This window comes from Equus caballus, chromosome 3, assembly GCF_041296265.1.
Source record: "Equus caballus isolate H_3958 breed thoroughbred chromosome 3, TB-T2T, whole genome shotgun sequence".
NCBI classification, from domain to species: domain Eukaryota; kingdom Metazoa; phylum Chordata; class Mammalia; order Perissodactyla; family Equidae; genus Equus; species Equus caballus.
The window spans coordinates 86,488,297-86,510,781 of record NC_091686.1 but is presented as its reverse complement, the minus strand read 5'-3'; the positions used below and the strand labels follow the sequence as shown (position 1 = coordinate 86,510,781).

The window sequence follows — 22,485 nt, the reverse complement described above, 5'->3', positions numbered from 1 at the left end:
TTTGGGAGGGGGAAAACACCACATCATGAATTCATCTATTCATTGGTTTCTTTGGTTATCTTGTAAAAGTTGAAATCCTCTAACATATATTTATTGAACACTAACTTCTTGCCAGGCACTGTGGTGAAAGCTTAGTTATTTCATAAGAAGATAGATAAGTTATAGTTAAATGAAAATTTGTTTCGCCATAGTACTTGGAGGAATCTCTGTAGCCCTCTTTATTCTTAATAAGGTCAATTTTTAATTTCAATATTTGGAATTTTTACCAACAGAAAAGGCAAAATAATATTGAACTGAATCACAAGATATAATATCAAGTTAATTGCATCAGATGTTTATTCAATTTTTGTTTCACTAAAGTTTGAATCTTTTTCTTTTTTTAAGGTAATTTGAAAAGTTCATCAGATAGAAATCCTCCGCTCAGTCCTCAATCCTCTATAGACAGTGAGTTAAGTGCTTCAGAATTAGATGAAGATTCAATCGGATCGAATTATAAGCTAAATGATGTAACCGATGTGCAGATTCTAGCTCGGATGCAAGAAGAAAGTAAGTATTTTCATTGTTAAAGTTGAGGTCTTTCATTACTGCATAATTTTGTTGTGGGTATTAAATATGTCTTACAGTGTCGTGGAATAGTACTGTCATAAGAGTAGAAATGTTACAATTTCAGAGACTTCTTCCATACATGGACTCGTTTGTTCATTAGCTTGTTTTCAGAGTCTGTGTTATGTAGAACAGTTTACTTTGATGGTAATCCTACCCTGCATGGTCTCTACACTGGCACTCACTGCGGTAGTTATTACTGTTACACTGTGTTTTCTTAGTGTAGACCAGTGTTTCTCAACTTTTTTCATTATTGCCCCCCTAAGGATCCTTTTTAGATACTTTTTTTTCCTTTTTGCCAACTACCCTCCTCCATGAAATTTTAATACCACAGATATACTCTATATCTCTTTATGTACTATGAGGGCCACAAACTATTATGATATCTAAGATTTTTTTCACACCCCAGGAACCAATTTTTGCCCCCTTAGGGGCAAATATCACCTCTCTTAGAATGTATGGTATAAACTATAAAAAAAGACCTTTGTGAGAAAAATTGGAACTGTGATGTTAAATTAAACAAAGCATGTGATACTGCTTTGCAAAGTGGTCCTTTCAACTTTTTAGGTCACAGACACTTTTGAGAATCCAATAAAAATGATGTCTCTGTCATCCCCAAAATGTACATATGCACAAAATTTTTCATACTATTTTAAGGGTTCCTGTATGCCCTGGCTGTCATCTGAATGTAAGCAGTTGTGATAGTACTCTTATTGCCTGTACATTTTATTGTAAGATGCCATGGGCTTAACTGGGAAATAAGTAATCTCTCTGAAGTGATCCCTTTAACCTTTACAATGAAAAGACCTTTGAAGCACACATTTCAGAGTCTCAACAATTGGCTGAGGGTAATGGAGCATTGCTGTCATTCAGTTCAAGAGCTTTCTGTTTTGGGCCCTTGCTTTTAGGGAAATATGTAGTAAGTTTTATCAAGCTATAACATTTGTTAAGAAACTGCAGAATGTTTCTTACTCTGCTGATTCATTTCCCATTTTCACACAGCTTCCCTTAGACAGATAGAAAGACTTGGCACTTGCTTCATTTATGTTTAGCTCTAGAAACTAATAGAATGGAACCCTTTTCTTCTTCTGTAATTTTGTTTAACTCCTCACCGAGACTGTGTGATTGTCAGCTAGTGGGCTGCTGGTTGTTGTGGATGTGAAACGAGGATAAAGAATGCTGCTTAACTGTAACTTAGAGTAAACTCACTCGTTTCTTCTTTGAACCCTGACTTCTTACACCCCGGTATTTTGTTAGAAACTCAACCAGCCATTTGCTGTAGCTTTCATGTTGTGTTTTGATACCAAATAACAGAAACTTTAGCTTTACTTTAATAATCCTTTCTTAACTGTCAACCTACACAAATATTTCTTTTCCTGCTCAATAAAAAAAGATGCTAAAAATGTGTGTGATACCTCCATGAAAATGCCAGCTTTTTTTTTTTTTTAAGAGAATGATTTTCCTTTTTATAACATTGTTTATTGAGTGTTTTTGCTAACAGAAGTGTAGAGTTACAGATTTGGGCTGTTGCCTGGTTAAGCCCCCTCATTTTTAAGATGGGAAACACACAATCCCACAGTGAATGTGACTTCCTTAGGATCCCCTTGTTAGTGGAGAGCTTACATCAAGATCTGGATTTTTCTTTTCTAAGATACTGCTCTTTTCACAGCTCTGTTGTCTTTAGTTAGGTGACATTAGTGCTACATTTGCTATAACGATATAACAAGACACTACATAACTTGTTGGATACCACAGTGGTTCCCAAAGGCCTAGATGGGCCCCAGGAATCTGTAGTTTTACAGATACCCTGGTGTGATTCTCATCCACTGCTTTGGGGAAACCATAGTGATAGCACTTTCTGTGTATGAATATATAACTTAAAAATTTGAATACTATTCTATAACAGATCTTTTAGGCTAGACTGCCAGTAGTTATCAGAACTTGCTCAAAATATTATCTAAATTCCGCACATTTTTTAATTGTAGTTTTTTTCCTTGTTTAATGTGTGTCAACATTTGTTTTTTGTTTGTTTCTTTTTTAAAGATTTTATTTTTCCTTTTTCTCCCCAAACCCCCCTGGTACATAGGTGTATAGTTTTAGTTGTGGGTCCTTCTAGTTGTGGCATGTGGGATGCTGCCTCAGCATGGCCTGACAAGCGGTGCCATGTCCGCGCCCAGGATCTGAACCTGCGAAACCCTGGGCCACCACAGCAGAGCGCATGAACTTTAACCTCTTGGCCACGGGGCGGCCCTCAACGTTTGTTTTTGTTCTAGAAGTTTTTATGCTATTTGAAGGGCTCCTAAGGTTACTTGAGTGTTTCTGGAGGTATCAAGATACATAAAGGACTCCTTTGAAAATTCTTACTTTGATGGCTTAGAATTTAAGCTTGTTTTATTGAAAACTCTTGGGTTATGAAGCAATCGAAATTTCATTTATGCCCAACTATTGAATTCCTAAGGGCAAGATAGAAGTTTCCTTCATCATCTTCACAAATAAGACTAACTCAAGAGTTCAGCATCCAGGGAGTTTATTTACTCACTGCTGTATTCTTTTCCCTGGTTGGGTAGTAATTGTTTTTCCTCAATATTCCTTTAATGTTAATCTCAAATTTGGATTACTGTCTTTAGTAGTAGAAATATTTTTAAGTTTATGATTCCACTTGTAATACAGATTTTAGATTCAAGAAGAAATGTTGAAATTGGGCAGAAGTTTATAGAATGTCATTCAATTTAAAAATAACCTTTAGATGTGATTATGGGAGGATGTCCATGATGATTCAAGTGAGAAGGGAGTTTTCCTTTATACTTTGTACCCTATTTTAATTTCTCAATGATAATCTTTTGCTTTTAAACCTTAAATATTTAAATGTTTAAAAATGTAATTAAATAAATAACACGTTCATTGTTGTCAGGTCTCCGACAGGAATATGCAGCCACCGCATCTCGGCGCAGTTCTGGTTCATCTTGCAATTCTACAAGACGGGGTACTTTTAGTGATCAGGAACTTGATGCACAAAGTTTAGATGATGAAGATGACAATATGCATCATGCAGTATACCCTGCTGTTAACAGGTTCTCGCCATCACCACGCAATTCACCTCGACCATCACCTAAGCAGTCACCCAGAAATTCACCTCGTTCACGATCTCCTGCTCGGGGAATAGAATATAGTAGAGTGTCCCCACAGCCTATGATTAGCCGCTTACAGCAGCCTCGCCTTTCACTTCAAGGCCATCCCACAGATTTACAGACAAGCAATGTTAAAAATGAAGGTAATTAGAATGTTTCTGGAAAAAAAGTTGTCCTTCGTATTTCAGTATGAAAGTAACACAATTTTTACCAAGGTCTTGTATTTCAGATACGTAGATCAAGAATTCAGTTTACCATTTTGTTAGTAGTGAACCAATACAAAAGTAAAGGAGAAAGTGAATTTAATTTTGCTTGATTATGTTAGTTTTGCTTTATTCCTCTCATGAAGTGATCTGTATATAGATTGTGATTTAAATAAATAATTTAGGGACCAGCCTGGTGGCGCAGCAGTTAAGCTCACACGTTCCGCTTTGGCGATCAGGGGTCTGCCAGTTTGGATCCCGGGTGTAGACATGGCACTGCTCGTCAAGTCATGCTGTGGCAGGCGTCCCACATATAAAGTAGAGGAAGATGGGCACGATGTTACCTCAGGGCCAGTCTTCCTCAGCAAAAAGAGGAGGATTGGCAGATGTCAGCTCAGGGCTGTTCTTCCTCAAAAAAAAAAAATTAAAAAAATTTTAAAAATAAAATAATTTATCATTCTTTTTAAAGATTCTCTTATTCTACCCTTTTATAGAATCTAGGTTGAGTTGTTTGTTTTTTTATAAGGCATGTACTTCCTGTTAGCTCTTCTAAAATATGCAGAATGCTTCAATAAAGAATTTGATTTTGAATGATAATTAATATTTTAGTTTTCTCCATTTGAACAAATGGTTTGATTTTTTTTTTCAATTAAAATTCTGTTGTCAGAAAAACTAAGACGCAGTCTTCCAAACCTGTCCCGAACATCTAATACACAAGTTGACTCTGTGAAGAGCAGCAGAAGTGACTCAAATTTCCAAGTGCCAAATGGAGGAATACCTCGCATGCAACCTCAGGCTTCAGCCAGTAAGTATCTTTCATGTGTTAGTTATTTAAAGGAAAATGAAAATTAGATATTCTTTGCTGGTAGGTATATTAAACTATATCTGTAGTACAATATGATTAGTAATTGCTATAAGATAATCATAGCTATATTAAAATTTAAAATTTGTCCCTCTAAGATACCCAGTTGCATCAGTAATTATATTTACATGAGACTCCGATCTCTCCAGAATTTTAAAATAAGCAAAGTCTAGCTATTTAATATATAAATATATATTTCTTAAAAACCTCACATTCTGCAATACTGCACATTAAAAATGACAGGATTTTGAGAGGAAATAATCCTAGAACAGAACACTTAAAACCCAAGCAGCTTTCTTACTAGAGCATTAGTAAAAACCATAATGATCCTATAAAAATGCTAGCACAATTAAAGGCATGTTAAATTCTTCATAAAATAAATACTCCATCAAATATAGAACTTCATTAAAAAAATTAAAGTTGAAGATAACTTGATGGAAGGGAAGGGTTGAGACTATTGAATTAAGGAGACATATGCAACATAAACAAAGATCAGAGAGAATCATGCAGAAAGAACTTCTGAGACAAAGTGGCCAAACTGAGCCAAGAAGTGATGTAGCAGTAGGTACCACTGTGTACTTTACTGTACAAGGTGATTAAAAAAGAATTGAACACTTTCCAAATAGTATTGCTTATGGGGGCTGGCCCAGTGGCACAGCAGTTGAATTTGTGTGCTTCGCTTCTGCAGCCCAGGGTTCGCTGGTTTGGATCCGACTCACCACTTATCAAGCCATGCTGTGGCGGGCGTCCCACTTAGAGAGGAAGATGGGCACAGATGTTAGCTCAGGGCTGGTCTTCCTCAGCAAAAAGAGAAGGATTAGCAGTGGAGGTTAGCTCAGGGCTAATCTTCCTTTGGGAAAAAAAAGTATTACTTATTGACTAGGATAGATATGAGCATGTAGTCAAATCAATTTTAAATGAACTATCTCAGTTATTTCTGTAGTCTTAGAAATGCTCACTGTGTGTGCTTTGTATCCCACAGCTTACATCAGTCCTGTAGTCTGATTCACTCAGTTCCTTTGTAGCATATTACCAATGGTTGAAGTGGTGGCTGTGATGTGTTCCTTCATTTCCTCAAACCTTTGAGGAAGAAGTGATACAAACATGAGATTATTGACTGTCTGTTCATCTATAACTTGTTTATTGAGTAACACGACTTTTGAAAGCATTCAATTCTTTTTTAATTCCCTGTCCTCTTCCTTGGCTCTGTTGTGTTTAGCTGACTTTGTATACTTTGTATGAAGCTGCTGTTAGCTGGTAGCTCAAAAATCAACAGAGAGGAAAAAGTACATTTGAACCAAAATGACTTTTGTGATAATATTGATAAATTTTCCTTCTTTACCAGTTGCATATATTATTATTTATGTTACAGAAACTCACATTATACTGTACTGTACATGCATAATCCTATTTAATCCTCAGAACAATTCTATGAGGTAGGTACAGTTAACACATTTTACAAATTAGGAAATTTAAGCTTTGAATGGTTAAATAACTTGTGTATGATCGTACGGCTTATAAGTGGCAAGTTAGGACTCAAACCCATGTTGATCCTGCTCGAGAGCCCAAGTCCACCTAGAGAGATTTGTCACATTCGTGATTTAGTAGGAAGACATAAAAATTATCCAGAAATATTATTTCTCTCTTTCATAAGGTAAACTCTAAAATTTAAGGCACTGTGGAAAATTGTTACCTAGAGATTTGTGTACCTCATTTTTTTCACTTGGATATATACGAAAAACATGTTTTTGTACCAAATTAAATTTTAAAATTAGTACTCCAATATTCTTCGTATTCCAGTATACACAACTCTTAGGAGCTGTGTCATTGAGTGCCATTATGATACTCATACGGTATTCATAACTGGTATAGAAAATAGGGAATCACAAAACTTTAAAAATGAAAGTAAAGATACAATCTAAAGTCTGTTATCCCTGGAATGGTGAATGATAGGTTTTGTGCCTTTAAACCTACAAATTAAGTTAATTTGACACTTGAGACAATCTTGTTTCTGGTCACCCCCGCTCCCCACCTCGCGCCCCCCCCCCACCCCCCCCCGCCCCCCCGCACCATGCCCTTGGTATAGTTGCCTGAAACAAAAAGCAATCCACGATGTTAGTATAAGAGGAAAGAAAATGTTATATCATTAAGAAGATGAAGTAATAAAACTCCCGTATATTATAAGCTACACTTTTATAGCCTATGCACAAGTAATCCAAAACATCATTTGTACTTGGGTTGCAAAGGTGTTTCATACTTAGTTTGAATTGTTAAGTTCCAATTTCTCAAAACTTTACATGATACATCTCCAAACAGCTTCCTAGCTGTTTGATAAAACCAGCTAGATCTACGTTCTCTTTGCCTCATTCCATTATTGTCAGTACTAACTTTTTACTCAGGGTTGTTCCCTCATGCCCTCATACATGCTCTTTATTTGAACTATTCTAGCACCTCAATGCTGTATGGAAATGAAAAACAATTTTTCACAAAAATAGAATAAAATAGAAAAGTTGAGAACCTAGGATAAAAATGTTTATAATAGAAGAATATATTGACCATATCCTAAACTTTATGGTAATTAGCTCACCTTCGCTAGTGGTAGAATTAGGGTTGTAATCACCTGCTGATTCCCTAGAATTTTTTTCTGTGCGTGAATTATTTTTCCTTCTTCCCCAGAAGTTGATAATTAAGAAAAATATATAGGGAAACATAATGAGGTTCTAATCACTGATTTACTTATAAGTGGAAAATGTAGTTTCATAATGGTGTATTTCAATATTTGAATAATGTACAGGTAGAAGAGAAAGTAAGGTACCGTCTTTTTTTTTAAGTGCATATGCTTGTTTATGTTTATATTTGTAGCTGTGGTGAAGCTTATTTATACTTAAAATGTCACAAACATTTGTTTTAGTGTAGAATCACACTATTCACAAAAATGTATTTGGAAAGTAGTAAATCCAGAATATTAGGAAGTTTGAAACTTAATATTGTTTATTTTATAAAAATATTTAAAGCTTTATGTTTAAAGTTAATACATTATGAAGCAAAATGTTAGTCTCTTTCTCTTAAAAGTTTGCATATATCTTTGATACATAAAAGTGTGTATGCTTTCTTTTAGTGTTATTTGTATATAAATATGTACTGTTTTCATAGTGCCTTTTAAATTTTGATAATCATGTACAAATATTATAATAGCAAGTTTCATACATTCTATACATGAATTATTATTATTTTTTGTATAAACCAGTTAGTATAATAGATGTTGCATTTTGGGTTTTTTTAAGCATTTGTTATTCCAGCTCTTAAGTGGTAAAGCTTTGGTTCTTACTTGCTGGTCTGCATGAACCTAACTTTGCAAGGTTGCTGTTATTTCCACCTAAGGGACCACTTCTTTTGCCTTGTTACTGTGCCAATCACTATTTTTATATGCTTATTTGCTGTGGCTGCATTATTGTGGATGCTGGCATTCAAATATGAATATTATGAGAGTTCTAATATATTTTCATTTTTATAGCTATTACAATTTTCAACTTTTATATTTCAAAAATGTGAGTAACTTAAAAAGTTTAAGAAAACCAGAGCACTGCAGAGGTCATGGATACATGTCATTTTCTCAGTTTCTCCAATTAAAAGAAGGAATGTGTGTCAGGGGTAGAGTTCTTAGAAAGACTAGTGCCTTGCTTGCTTTCTAAGACTACTAGAACACAGGTTAAGTAGCAAGTTTTGTTTTCAGAAAAATACAGGAATTTTTGGTTCAGAAATAAGGAAAGAGAAGGGAGAAAAACCTAAGACAATCTGCTGGTTTAAAAAAAGTAATAATACTCAAACTTTGGTTAGTATTTTTAACTGTTTACTTTCACATATATTATCTCAGTTGAACCTCACAACAACCCATTTCTTATTTTTAGAGAGAGCAGAAATCCATATAAATTATATATATAATTTCACAAAACTAGATAAGTGGCAAAACCAAACCAAATTACTCCCAACTCCTCCCTGAGTCTCCTGATGTCCTCCCAATCATTGTTTGAATTACATCATGCTGACCTAACTGCAAATGAGTAGGCATCTTGGAAAATATTCTTGGATGACTCTATTGGAGTGTGATTTGAGGTTGAACTATAAATACTTTGTAAATTACCACAAAAGAGTAAAATAATTCAATGTAATATTTATCCATTTGCTTACGTTTAGCCAAATGGAAGATTTTTTCTTTTCTTTTTCTTTATTTTTTGAGGAAGATTAACCCTGAGCTAACATCTTCCTCTATTTTATATGTGGGACGCCTGCCACAGCATGGCTTGATAAGCAGTGTGTAGGTCCATGCCCGGGATCTGAACCCATGAACCCTGAGCCACCAAAGCAGAGTGCATGAACTTAACCACTATGCTGCAGTGCCAGCCCCAAGAATATTTTTGCATAGAATACAGAGTATACTTCCAGAAAAAAGGCATATAGGATCAATAGTGTACTCTGGACATCTCACTGAAGAGGGAGTATCCAGGGTAATTGTCAGCTTATGCATAGCGATGCTGCACTGAGGCCCGTGGGGAAGGAATTCTCATCCAGATTTTCCTTGGAACCAAAACACTAAAAGATTACACTTGAATTTTACATAATTATGAAACATAAATTGAAGTAAGTAATTCATGATAAATCTTTGTAATGGGCTAATGTAAGAATGAATGAAATATTTGTAGAACTTCTGTTTAAAGATAAGTAGTGCAGTGAGGTTGGGTCAATTATCTGATCATGAAGAGATTTTATAAATGTAGTTTTTCTGGCCCTTCTGGAAATTTTGATTGAATATATTTGGGATGAGGACCCAGCATCTCTGTTTTTAGAAGTATTTCAGCTGATCCTGGGGCACATTCAAGTTTCAGACCCTTTGGATTAGACCTCAACTATGGAGGATCTTGAATGCTTAGTTTAGATCTCTGGATTTTACCCAACAATCAGTCACTTATGTGGTCCTTAATTTTTCAACCGGTATTTATTGTGTGTATGTTACATTCCAAGCACTGGGAGTGTAAATGTGAATGAGACGACTTGTGCCCTTCACTAGCAGGGAGTGATAGGCAGGAACTTCTGTGGGAACAGAGGAGAGGCATCAAATTCAGTGTGAAGAGGTTTTCAGGAAAGATATTGAGAGAGATATCAACCAGCTCAAGAGGAGCTCGTGAGTTGCTACATGAAGAAAGAAGGTATAGGTTTTCCCAACAGTGGCATCAATAATGAAATCTTAAGAATGGCACCCTGATGATAGTAGTTTTGTATGACTAAAGTGTAGGGTGCAGTGATGAAGGACGAGAGGTGTAGGTAGGGAACAGATTGTGGGAGTTTTTTTATTATCATATTAAAGGATTTGGATTTCATCTGTAAGAGTAGGGAGCCATGGTAGGGTTTTAATCAAGGTTGCTTAGAAAATTCAATCTAATGGCAATGTGGAGAAGGGATTAAAGTTGAGGAGAGACTAGAATCCAGGCAAGAGATGAAGATCTGAACAAGGCAGTAGTGCAGAGGGTGATGAGATCTGGATGAATTTAAAAAATGAAGTGAAGATATGTGGCTTGGTAACGTTGAGATGCTTGGAGATGGAGAGGGAGAGAGGACTGAAGGATGACTGTGAATGAGAATTTGTAAGCAATAAAAGGTTTGAAATAAAAATGTCATGGTAGGGGGACGGGGACAAGGATCATTTTACATAGTAGTAATTAACATTCATTTCTAGTGGGTTATGCTTACTTAGTATTTGGCATCTAGAGATTATTCTTAATGTCCCCCCATATGACAAAATTATATTTGATAGTAATCATCAAATGGAATTATAATAATAATGGCCAAGAAAAAAGGCAGAAAATGAAAATGTTCTTTTATTGACCTATTTTATAACTGTGTCAAAAAAATAATAAAATCAACATTATGATACCAAAAAAAAAAGTTAATGGGTTAATACTTTTAAGTTACATTAATCATTTTTTTAAAAAGGAAAAATATACTTTTACATATTGGTCTTTTACAGTAGTGAATATTTACTTATTCATTTACTTATTATTTATTACTTATGAATATTTACTTATCTGCTTCTGCAGATGTCAATAATTTCTTCAGAATTGATCTTTGCATCTTGCAGTTCAGTACACACTATAGCCAGATTTATCAATTTATCTTCACTCATATCAATTGAAGAACAGTCTTCAATTTTTAGTTCTGAAAGGTTTTGATTTTTTTTTTCCCATGGAGCAACTGCTATACAAATAGGAAAAATCTTCAACATAAGGGTAAGTTTGGCAGAGATTCATACAATCCATTTTAGAATAAATTCCAGAAATTGCCATACTGTCCATATCTTTGTTCCTTTGGGGATCAAGTCTAATGATTTTTAAATGTCTTCACAGTTGAAAAATTTTAAATACATACTCAAAGTCACATATAACAACAGAATTAAAGTAACTGACATTGTTTCATTGATTTTATAATCACTATACCATCATTGTTTATTTCTGATTTGTCTAAATATAGGAATATATTATTGTACCATAGATATTGGAGGCATATACTCTGCTGAATTGAGCTTGATTTCAAATTGCTACAAACTTGCTCAGGAAAAAAAACATGTAGCTGAATCCACCTCTTTCAGGGGAAACTATATAACTGAGAGTTATCCTAGTTGTCTTTCATGTGAAATGCAATGGTTATTAAAGGATAGGTATTAAAAATGTGCTAATTTAAAGCTAATATGTTATTAAAACTCAACACTACCTACAGCAGTTGTTTATAACTTAGGCCAACAAGTTATTTTCTTCAGAGAGGAGCATTTTATCACTGACATTGATTTTTTTTTTTTTTTTTTAAGATTGGCACCTGAGCTAACAACTGTTGCCAATCTTTTTTTTTTTTTTTCTTTATTCTTCTTCTCCCCAAAGCCTCCCAGTACATAGTTGTATATTCTAGTTGTGAGTGCCTCTGGTTGTGCTGTGTGGGACGCCGCCTCAGCATGGCCTGACGAGTGGTGCCATGTCTGCACCCGGGATCCGAACCGGTGAAACCCCAGGCCACCGAAACGGAGCGCACGAACTTAACTGCTCAGCCACGGGGCCTACCCCACTGACATTGATTATTATTGCTGGGACATGATAATGAAAAAACAGACCAAACTTGTTTTATTTTTGTTTCTGAATTCCCTGCAAACAGTACACTCACTTATTGCCTGCTTTTGGGGGAGTAGAGGGCAACACTTTCACCACCTTTCCCTTGATGTACATGAAGGAAGTGAAAGAACTTGGATGTAGGGAGATCCAGAAGGACCCTGTTCTGGTCCAAAAATAGAGTGATGAAGGTCTGAATTAGGACTTTAGGAGACAATGGGGATAGAAAGGAAGGGATAGATCTACAGAACTACGGAGATGAATAAATGGAGTTTAAAGTAAGAAAACTTTGAGCTAGAATGATTTGGAAAATGGTGGTATATGTTTAACAGAAATACAGAGAGTTTTGGAGTTGGTTTGTGGAGAAGACATTAACCTACATAATGGTAACATGAGAGAATAATATTTTCACTGTACCATCTTTGCCTCTCACAGTGGGATCTTGCTAATTTGAAATTATGTAAATATTAAAAAAGAAACCAGGGAAACCATACGTATTTTAAAACAACTAACACATTGAATTCTATTATTTTAGAGAGATTTGGAGACTTTCAGTTTAACTACTTACACTTTATCATTTAAAAAATGTTTTTGTCCTTAGAAAACTGATCAAATTAAGATTGATAATTTGGATAAAAATTAAGGTTTTGCTCTATTTGGGTAACATCATGTGACTATGTGGTATCTTATGAAAATCATTCATTTCATTCTGTCTGTATCAGGCAAATTTAGAGTACACTGCCTGATTGTATTTGCATTCTGACTCTTTGAATTAGCGTATGATAGTTTTCACTTGTCTATAGGTGCTGTTCTTGTGACATCACCTATGAAACTTGAGGGATAAGTAAGGTTCGTTGGAGTCATCGTAGCTATTAATTTAAATAGGACCTTTCCAAAACAGATGATTATAGTTGGTATTAAGCCCTCATTTAAAAAAATTGAATAGTTAATAGATATTGTGGATTGTTAGCGTACATACAGTTGGTAACCTTTTGCCCTCATGTACTCCAGTCACAGTGGCCTACTTTCTGTTCTTCAGACATTCTGGGCACACTCCTACCTCAGGTTCTTTACCATTGCTTTTCCTTCTGTCTAGGATGCTTTCCTCAGATATCTATATGGCTCACTTCCTCTCTTCAGATCTTTGTGCAGATATCATCCTAGGAAAATCTTTCCTGATCACCCTGTTTGTAATTGCAATTTAAATCTCCTACTTCCTGTTTTCCTTTTCTATTCAGTTTTCTCCTTAGCAGCTATCACCATCTGGCAGGCCATATATTTTACTCTTTGTTTATTGTCTATTTTTCCTTTCCTAGAATGCTAGTTCCAGGAGAGTAGGAAATTTGTCTGTCTCATTGGCTAATGAATCCATTGTACCTAAAACGGCACCTGGAGTAAAGTAGATAATTAACTATTTGAAAGAATGAAAGAAAGCAGGAATGAATGAATGAAAATATGAAGGGGATGAAAGCATGTATGAATAAATATGTAAATGAAGACTATTCACTGATAGCATCCTGTATTTCTGTGGGAGATATAGTAGGCAATGAAATTATAAAACTGATTTTTTTTTTAGGTTTGGAGAATTTTTTGCAGATCTGCTTAGCATAAAATATTACTTAGCTACAGTAATGTGTGGAGTGCTGTAAAATTTGAAGTCAAATACATTTGTTACTTTTAAAAAATGTTTACTATCAGACAGTGAGAAAACAGTTTTTCAGTGTTGGTAGGGTTAAGCAATAGAGCATAGGAAAAATTCTCCTTAATTCTCCGATGATATATCAAGTATCCCTTTATCCATGCAATGATTTTTTTAAACTAAGGCCAGATTTATGGTTGTGGGATCTCCTTTTTTTTTTTTTTTGCATATCAATCGTAGAGATAATATGAAGTTTGACTTTCAAATCGGTAGACGTTTTAGAGCCACTTAAATAGGTGACTTAAATAGGTGTAGGACTCATCAGTTCATTGGAGCCATAGTGATCTTTAACTCTGGATGGCTCTGGGCTGCTGCTTACATGCCAGTTTTGAGAGTTTCATTGCAGTTAATAGATTAAGAGTTTTGAATAAAGCTTAGAATTCCCCATTGATCACTTTAACAAACAGATGCTCTGACTCCTCCAAACCCCTCAACCATAGTCACACACACACACACACACACCCCTACCCACCCCATATGCATATATGCACAGCCCAGATATGTTGCTACCCAAAGTCTAAAGTACAAATTAGTTGTATTCTACAGCAAGATGATATTGAACACATTAAAGTCTCCAGATTGTGACTCCCTTGAGGACCTGCCTCGTTCTGAGTTTTCTTCTTTTTGAGTTTGGGAATTACTGTTTCATGTTAGGGCAATTCATCTAACAATAACTGCTTTGCCAAAGTCCGCTTCTTTGCATTGAACAAGTATTACATTTATTTTATTGTATACTATGTGCTTGTGTTCATCACTTTTACTTAATTAGCTTTGTATTCTTTGCATCCTGTAGCATGTTTGCTGGTGATTTGTTTTCTCTTTGGTATTTTGATCAGTTTACATACTGTAGATTTTGTCATCTAGAAGAAACTATTTCTGAAAGTATGCACTTTGCACTAAAGATTTCTATCCCCTTTCCTTTCCAACTTAATGCACTAAGCATCACTTTAAAATTCTTCTGCTTCTGGGATTCTAACACATTTTCACCTTATGGTTTCTATTCCTTGACAAATTTTCAGGTTTGTATTAAAATATTCAAGTTTACAGAAGCTATAGCCGTTATCTTGTCCTTTCAGGCAAATATTACAGTTCCTTATTTTTCAACAGCTTCGCAAAGGCTGAAAAATTTGCCTCGTACTTCCCTCAAAGCCAAACAGTTGCTTCAAACTTCATCTACAAAAAGAGGTAACTACAGCCTCTTACTAAGTTTTAAATTTCAGCACTGGTTAAGTTAGCTAAATCTTATACCTTTTGACCTACTGAGTCAGTGATGTCTGTAGGGCACGTTTTAGTTTTCTTTTTAACAAAAACAATAAAATAAAATAATGTGGATTCATTCTCTGTTATTGGATAAATGCAGAAGAAACTCCTTTTCTACAGAGGTATGTATTGAGTTGCTATTCTGTTCGGAATGAATGATATATAGGTTTAATATTAGAGAATTTATCATTTTTCTTACCAACCTAAAACTGAAGGTCATTGTTTTAGCTTAATGTTAGATGAACTATTAAATGCTTTAAAATGAACTGGATGTCAGACATCATGTATGTAATACGTTTTCTCCTGACTGATTTTTGGATTTATTTATCTGTAGGATGAAATGGAATTCTTTCACATTAGAAGTTGATTGACTTTAAGTCAGAAGTTGTTATGGTTAACTGATAATGTTTGGAATATTTAGGGAGTGGTAGCTTCTGTAAGAACTGAGAGTTGAAGAAGTACAGGAAGATTGGACATCAAAGCTGTCATATTAGTTCCAAGAGATTGGATGTATGGGCAGCTAGAAACAAGTAGAACTGGGAGAAATACTGTGGGATTGGGTAGACCAGCAGGAATAAGAATGAATAGAATTCTCAGAGGAAATGGGATGGAACAAACATAGGCAATGAGGAAAAATATTTCCCCTATCGAGGACATGGAGATTTCCTGATAGCTTCAGAACTCAATAAACAACAAAGATATATAAGGAAGATAAAGCGCTAAAAGACATAATGTGGAAAGAGGAGGTTTCAGATTTGATTTGTTGAAGAAAAGATTTAGTTAATATGGTTACAAAAGTACTGAAATAGATGTTTTAACAAGTTCATTAAGGCAAATGTTTTAGGATTGATTTGGTGGATTAAGTATAATTTAAGGAAATAGTTTCAGATAATAGAATCTGAAGGAAAGAGAATAGTTGAAAAGTAGGATATGTGAATGTTCGTGTTTTGAATATCAGAAGTTGATCATAGGCCTCCAATACACGTGTCTTTTGGTGCCACTGTCAGAAATTATAGGCTGGATAGATTATGTTATTTGGATGGAGAACAAGATGATTTATTAGGGATTATTATAGAAAAGGATTTTTATAGAAATTATTTGAGGACTTCAGGCTTCTTTTATGAGACTTCTAGGTATTTTTAAGTACTTTTAGGGGTGGGAGGTAGGTGAAAACAGATGATCATGAAAGGATTGTGGTGTCTAAAACAGGGCAAGAGTTAACTATACCATAAAAAAGTGGAGGATTGTAAGTTTACATAAATTTTATTTGCTGTCTGCTTCTGTAAGCTGCTTCATAATGTTTTTTGGAATCAGGTAGGTTTAAATCATTGTAAATTGTTGTTTAGATTTTAGGTTGTTGTTTATTAGGTTAAGAAGATCATAACTTCTGACTTTTTAAAAAAGTTTGCCTATGGTTCCATTATTTTTGTGACTCTAAGCACCAAACTGCCCACCCTCCATGATAAGATGACAGGAAAACCCAATCTCAAAATTCTTGGTACCTCCAGCTGTCTAGTTGACTTAGTAAAGGGAGAGAAGTCTGTAAGTGTGTGTGTTTGGTTTTCTTCTGTGTTGTTTCATTTTGTTTAATCTCTTACTTATTTAACTTAATCCTGACTCTCATATTTTCTGGTTGGTATGATCATTTTACACTATAAGTTCTGAACCAATTGAAAAATGGACACAAGTATACAGTAGGATTTAAAATATTAGTAATTACTGGTAAAGCTGAGTTGGAGAATACCTCTTGGATTCAAGGCCAAAATGGATTTTTGAACTTTCCCTCATATCCAGACTTTAAGAGAGAGGGATCTGCATGGGACTGTGGAATTCTCTGCTGTTGTAGGGTAACTTTGGCACGTTAGACCATTAGTAGAGAGTAGGCACATTAGTAGAGAAACACGGACTATATAGTAAATTGTCGCATCAATCAATTGTCCCCTCCTGAAGATGAGTCTAACATTTCCTAGAAAGCTGATGTACTTATTTTAAGGACTCACAGCATCATGGGAAGAGGAAGAAAAGGTACACAATTGGAAATATGATCACTTTGATTTTAATTGCATTTAGTAGTAGCTGGAGTATGAAGATGAGAAGGGAAGTAAAAACTGTGTTACCTGGCACCAAGAGACACACCATAAACATTTGTTAAATGAACACAGTCATTCACACTCACACTCAAGAAAGGCTGGACACGTTCCTCTTTGTGTTTTCCTCTTGCAAGGTTTTTGTGTTTCTTTAGCCCATCCTTCTCTTTGAGGAAAAGAATCCATTGTGTATTTTAAGGCTTCGTGGAAGTGACTGCTAAAACAAACTGCTTTGACAAAGAGATTATTCATTCGCAGTTGTTGGGAACTCAGTCAAGTGGAGGTAAACAGGGTTCAGACCTCACCAAGTCAGGGAAAGAAAATGAAGACTCGTTAGAAAAAGTGAATGTGGAGAATCAGGACAAATTAAAATATAGAAACATTTTTATTTAGAAGGAAAAAGGCAACTAAGGAGGAGTTAGTGATGGTAGTTGTCTAATAACTTCTTTAATTCGCTATATTTTCAGATATTCAAGGTCAGATAAATAAGTTTATAATAGGCCTTGTTGATTTGAGTTTAAAATACTGTTTGATATCAGACTGTCTGAAAATGGAGAACCCAGGAATTACGTGATTATCCTGGATCCAAAATTTAAAATTTCTTGTGTTCCCCTTTCTATCAACAAGTATTTATTGAATCTGTATCAGAAACAGGATACGCTCATTATATCCTTTCCTTCCCCCCCCCCCCCCCCCCCCCCCCCCCCCCGTTCTAGCCCCTCTTTACTTTCTCTTCTGTCATAGGTGTGGTCAAAGCCAGCCTCTGCCGTAAATAGAGTTTCTAGATCCAGTTAAAGTGATAGGAGTTGCTCCCCCTCCCATAGCTTTGTTACGTACAATTGGGAATGGGAAGGGAGAGAGCATGGGGGCTATTCCTGGGGCTCCCTCCAAACACAGAAATTCCTGTTAGACCATTTCATGCTATTTGATAATTGAATAGATTATTTGCATTTGGACATGGTAAGGCTTTTATGATTTTCCAAGATCTTTCTTTCCTCTTTGGTTAAATCTTGACTGCATCTATAAATTTCCTTTGCTGAGTAAGTCCTAGATCAGAATTTTCTCCTCTGTGAAATTTGTGCCTTGATTTTTTCCAGATTAAATACTGGCTGCATTTTAGAATGTTAGTTACAGCTATAAGGTTTAAAGACCTAATTCCAAGTAACATCATTATATTTTTTATTCCTCCCTAGCCCAAAGTTTATAGATAAAGTAGAATGCTGCTACCATTAGAGGAAACATTTTTTGCAAATCATCTTCTCTAGTTTTCCTTCAACTTATACATTAACCTTGTTAAAGTATTTCTCTCCATATCTTGAGATTGTAGAACTTTTTGACTTGTCCTTTCATGGACTCTAGTGCACTTATCTAAGAATTGAAGGATTAATAAATTTAAAAGGATTTCTAATTTATAAACCTGTTTTTTAAACTTTTTAAAAAAATATAACACACCTTCAGAAAACTGTGTAATACATAGCTTAATGAATTCTTATCAGGCAACCCCCTAGTAACCACCATCCGTATCAGAAGATGAGAACTTGCTACCTCAGACACTCTCCACCTGTCTGCTTCCAAACATAATCCTCTCTTGATCCCCCTCCCCTCAGACTAGCCATTCTTCCGAATTTTTATAGGAATCATTTCCTTACCTCTCTATATGATTTTTATCATCCAAGTAATGAAACTATAGTTTTGCTTCTTTAATAATACGTCTTTTTGAGTTTCTCTTAGTTTACAGTTTTCTTCCATCTCTTTACTCTCCCTTGTTTGTTTGCTGAAGAAACCAAAAAGATCATTTGTCCTGTAGATGTTCACACAGGCTGGATTTTGCTGGCATCTTTTCCATGGTGTCATTTAGCAGGTTCCTCTGTACTTCCTGTAAGTTGATAGTTGGATCTAGATGCTTAATTAGATTCAGTTTTGTTATTTTGGGTGAGACTGCTTTTATAGGTGGTGCTGCTTCTTCAGCCAAAGGTGCATCACATCTTTTTTGTGTTGTTAACAGCCATTGACACTTAATGCCCATATCCTTACTTTATCAGGTATCACAGAGCTGGATTATTCCAATTCTAACATTCCTTTTTTTATTTGTCAAAATGCTTCTGTAAAGAGGAACTTTTCTTAATTATTTGGTCACCCAGCAATACAGTTTCATTAGGAAATTCAGAATAAATACTTGTTCTTTCCCTTTATTTACCAGTTTACAAAATAAAAAATTGGCAACCTAGCATCCTGCAAAGGTGACCAATATTTTTCTTAAATATATATCATTATAAACTTGTAAATGTAAATCTTTTTATGTGTTTCGATCCATTCTGGATATTTTCCCAGCTTTGGTGGAAGCTGCTTCAAGTTGGCTTTCAAGTCTTTCTGACACAACCCTAGTAGTCTTTGATAACTTCTTGCTAACTGGTATGACAAGATAGACTCACCTTGTACATTTCCTGCTGCAGACCTGGATTTAGTCATTTCTTCAGAAAGACTGGTTTTGAAGGTAGGAATTGGTATTTTAAAACCAAAATCCAAGTTTTCAGCTGTGCTCGTTGGTACCAGGTTGGTCGTTGTTTCTAGGTCTTTTCAGTTACTAGAGCTAGTAAATATATGTGTAGATTTGTCTTTGTGTATTTTTAAAGATTGAATGCTCTAATGAGTTCATTCTGCTACTTCCTATTCAAATTCAGGGCTTGAGGGTAAATACTTAACCTCTTTTAATTTACATCTGTATCTCTTATTTTGCTCTGAGAATCCTATCTATCAGCAACACACAAAATTACAGTATCATTTAATAATTTGTTTTATCCCATATTACACACAAAATCTTGTAGGGATGATATTAGCATAATACCATACGATATTATTATTGAAAACAGTTTATGAAACTTTTTGCGCATGCTCCCTCCATTTTTTTTTTTTTTAGTTATGCTATATCTCCATTGTCAGATTAAATAGCTATTACTCTCCTTTATATGCCTTATTTATTTAGTCTTAGTTCTACATTTAAATATATATTTGATCCTTGCTACCAGTCTGTATGTTATTGTCTCCCCAGTCATTTTTCTTGTTTGAATCTCATTCTCTAGTAGATTCCTCAAGAAGGCCTTGTGGGAACAAAATCCATTCCCTCAGTTTTTGCGTGTTGATGAGAGCCTGTCTGCTGTTTTTATATTTGAAAGTCATTAGCTAGATATGAGATCTTTGGCTCACATTTTCTTTCTTTGAGTATATTAAATATATCAGTCTATTTTTGTCAGGAATAAAGAATTTTGTCTGTTAGAATCATTTGGTCTTTGGATGTCCAAAGAATGTTTTAAAGTTCAATAATTTATGAGAGTATCTCTTAGTATTGGTCATTCTGAATTAATTTTCGCGGATATGTGGTGTGTCCTTTCAATCTGGAGTTGTAAATGTTTTTAAATTTTAGACAAATTCTTTTGGATTATAATTTTTAGTATTCTGTTCTCTTGCCTTTGTTTTCTTTCTGGTAGGGATTTCTGTTGTACACAAGTTGGATATTCTTTTGCCTGTCTTCTGTATCTGTTGACTTCTCTTGAATCTTTTTCATCTTTCTTCATTTCTTCTTGTTCTATAAAGTTTCTTTTCATTGTCTATTTCTGTTAAAGCATAATCTTTGTATACCATGACTCTTGTGTTCCTTCTATCTTAAACTTCATTGTGAAAGGATTTATTTTATGTCTCATTCTTTGCTGTGTTCCATTGCCTCATTTTCGAGTGTTTCCCATTCTGATTTACGATGTTCTTTCATATCTTGTATCATTTTCTTGAATGGCTTTAGAATTTGAAATAGTAGATTGTGATTTTTGTATGTACATGGTGGACATGATTTCTGGCAAGTTTCCATCATTAGTAGAAATGTTATTCTGTTGCTTTCTCTCTTTTTTCTTATAATAACTTTATGTGGGATTTGACCTCAACCTTTTTCTGTTACTCATTTTTTCCATGAAATTCATTTTTCTAAACATTTAGAAAAGGAGCTTGATTTAAGATTTTCTAATTTTGTGGGTCTAGAGTTCCCTCTTCTGTTGTTTTGGGGAACTCTTCAAAAATATGGCTACTTATTTTCTGATATTTCTTGCCTTTTTTATTCACTTTCTGCTACTTTTAAAATATACAACTCATTGTTTTTTAGTATATTCCTAGAATTGAGCAGCTGTTACTGTTGTTTGATGTTAGAGATGTTCATCACGCCCTTAAGAAACACCATACCCATTAACAGTCACTCTCCATTCCCCACTCCTTCCAGTCCCTGGCAACCACTAATCTTTCTGTCTCTTTGGATTTTCCTGTGCTGAGCATTTCATATAAATGGAATCATACAATATGTGATCTTTGTGACTGGCTTCTTTCACTCAGCATATTTCTGAAGTCCATCATATTGTAGCATATGTTAGTACTTTGCTTCTTTTTATTGCCAAGTAGTATTCCAGTGTATGGATATACCACATTTTGTTTATCCATTCATCAGCTGGTGGACATTTGAGTTGTTTCCACTTTTTCCCTATTGTGAATAATGCTGCTAATGCTGCAAATGTTTGCTGGAGCTTATTTATTTATATCTATCAATCCTTTTGTATGTATGGAAGAAAAGCTAGTAAGCCCATTCCCAGAGGTTTCTTCTACCCTTATGTTTAATAAATCCTCTCTTGGGGCCAGCCCCATGGTGTAGTGGTTAAGTTTGGCACCCTCCATTTTGGCAGCCTGGGTTCACAGCTTCAGATCCTGGGTGTGGACCTATACCACTCGTTAGCCATGCTATGGTGGCAACCCACATATAAAGTGGAGAAAGATTGGCGCAGATGTTAGCTCAGGGCTAATCTTCCTCAGGAAAAAAAAATCCTCTCAATAACTGTATGCTTGCAGAAATAATGGTGAGTCATGTACGCTAATGGAAGAAGAAATTAAAGCTTCTATGACTTGTTATTTTTTTGTGATTTGTCAGCCATTACAAATTCACTATGCCTTGGTGTCATATCTAATGACACCTGCCTGGGATACTAGCCCCACAAATAAACTTTCTGAGTCTAGTTGAAAGTTAAAATGGTGAAGATAACATTTTAATATCTACTCCCAGAGGTATTTCTCTTTTTGGTTTCCAGTAAAGAATGCCAATCAGGGAATCAGGGGACCTGGGTTCAAGTCCTGACTGTCCTCTGTATTTGCTCAATTGATCTCTGTGATTGTGGCAGTTTTCCTTCTCTGTACAGTGAAAAGGTTGGAGTAGATAGTCACTAGGAACTCTTAACAAGGATTCTTTAACTCTGTAATGAGAGAATCATATGTACTTCATCTCGGTGGTCTTTAGTAACCGGAACTTATTTTTAAGTGGTTATTATGTCAGTAACCTTTTACTATCTTTGATGGGGCATAGACCATTGAGCGTCTGGGATGTAACTTAACATAGTAAGGGATAGTTGACAAGGAAGCATTTTTGTCGTTATTCTTTGTTAAATAATTGAATGACATATGTATTTTAATAA

At 35.0% G+C, this 22,485-nt stretch overlaps 1 protein-coding gene across 2 annotated transcripts in view; it reads left to right on the top strand.

The window, feature by feature from the left end:
- Positions 1 to 22,485, top strand: part of SLAIN2 (SLAIN motif family member 2) — an 84,783-nt gene that overhangs the window by 44,248 nt on the left and 18,050 nt on the right. Inside the window, exons 4-7 of one of the 2 annotated variants that reach the window (XM_023638129.2) lie at positions 385 to 546; positions 3,515 to 3,874; positions 4,602 to 4,739; positions 14,751 to 14,828. In XM_023638129.2, coding sequence (XP_023493897.1) covers positions 385 to 546; positions 3,515 to 3,874; positions 4,602 to 4,739; positions 14,751 to 14,828 — 738 coding nt within the window. The remainder of the gene's footprint in view (positions 1 to 384; positions 547 to 3,514; positions 3,875 to 4,601; positions 4,740 to 14,750; positions 14,829 to 22,485) is intronic. The other variant, XM_023638130.2, reaches the window with a different exon arrangement.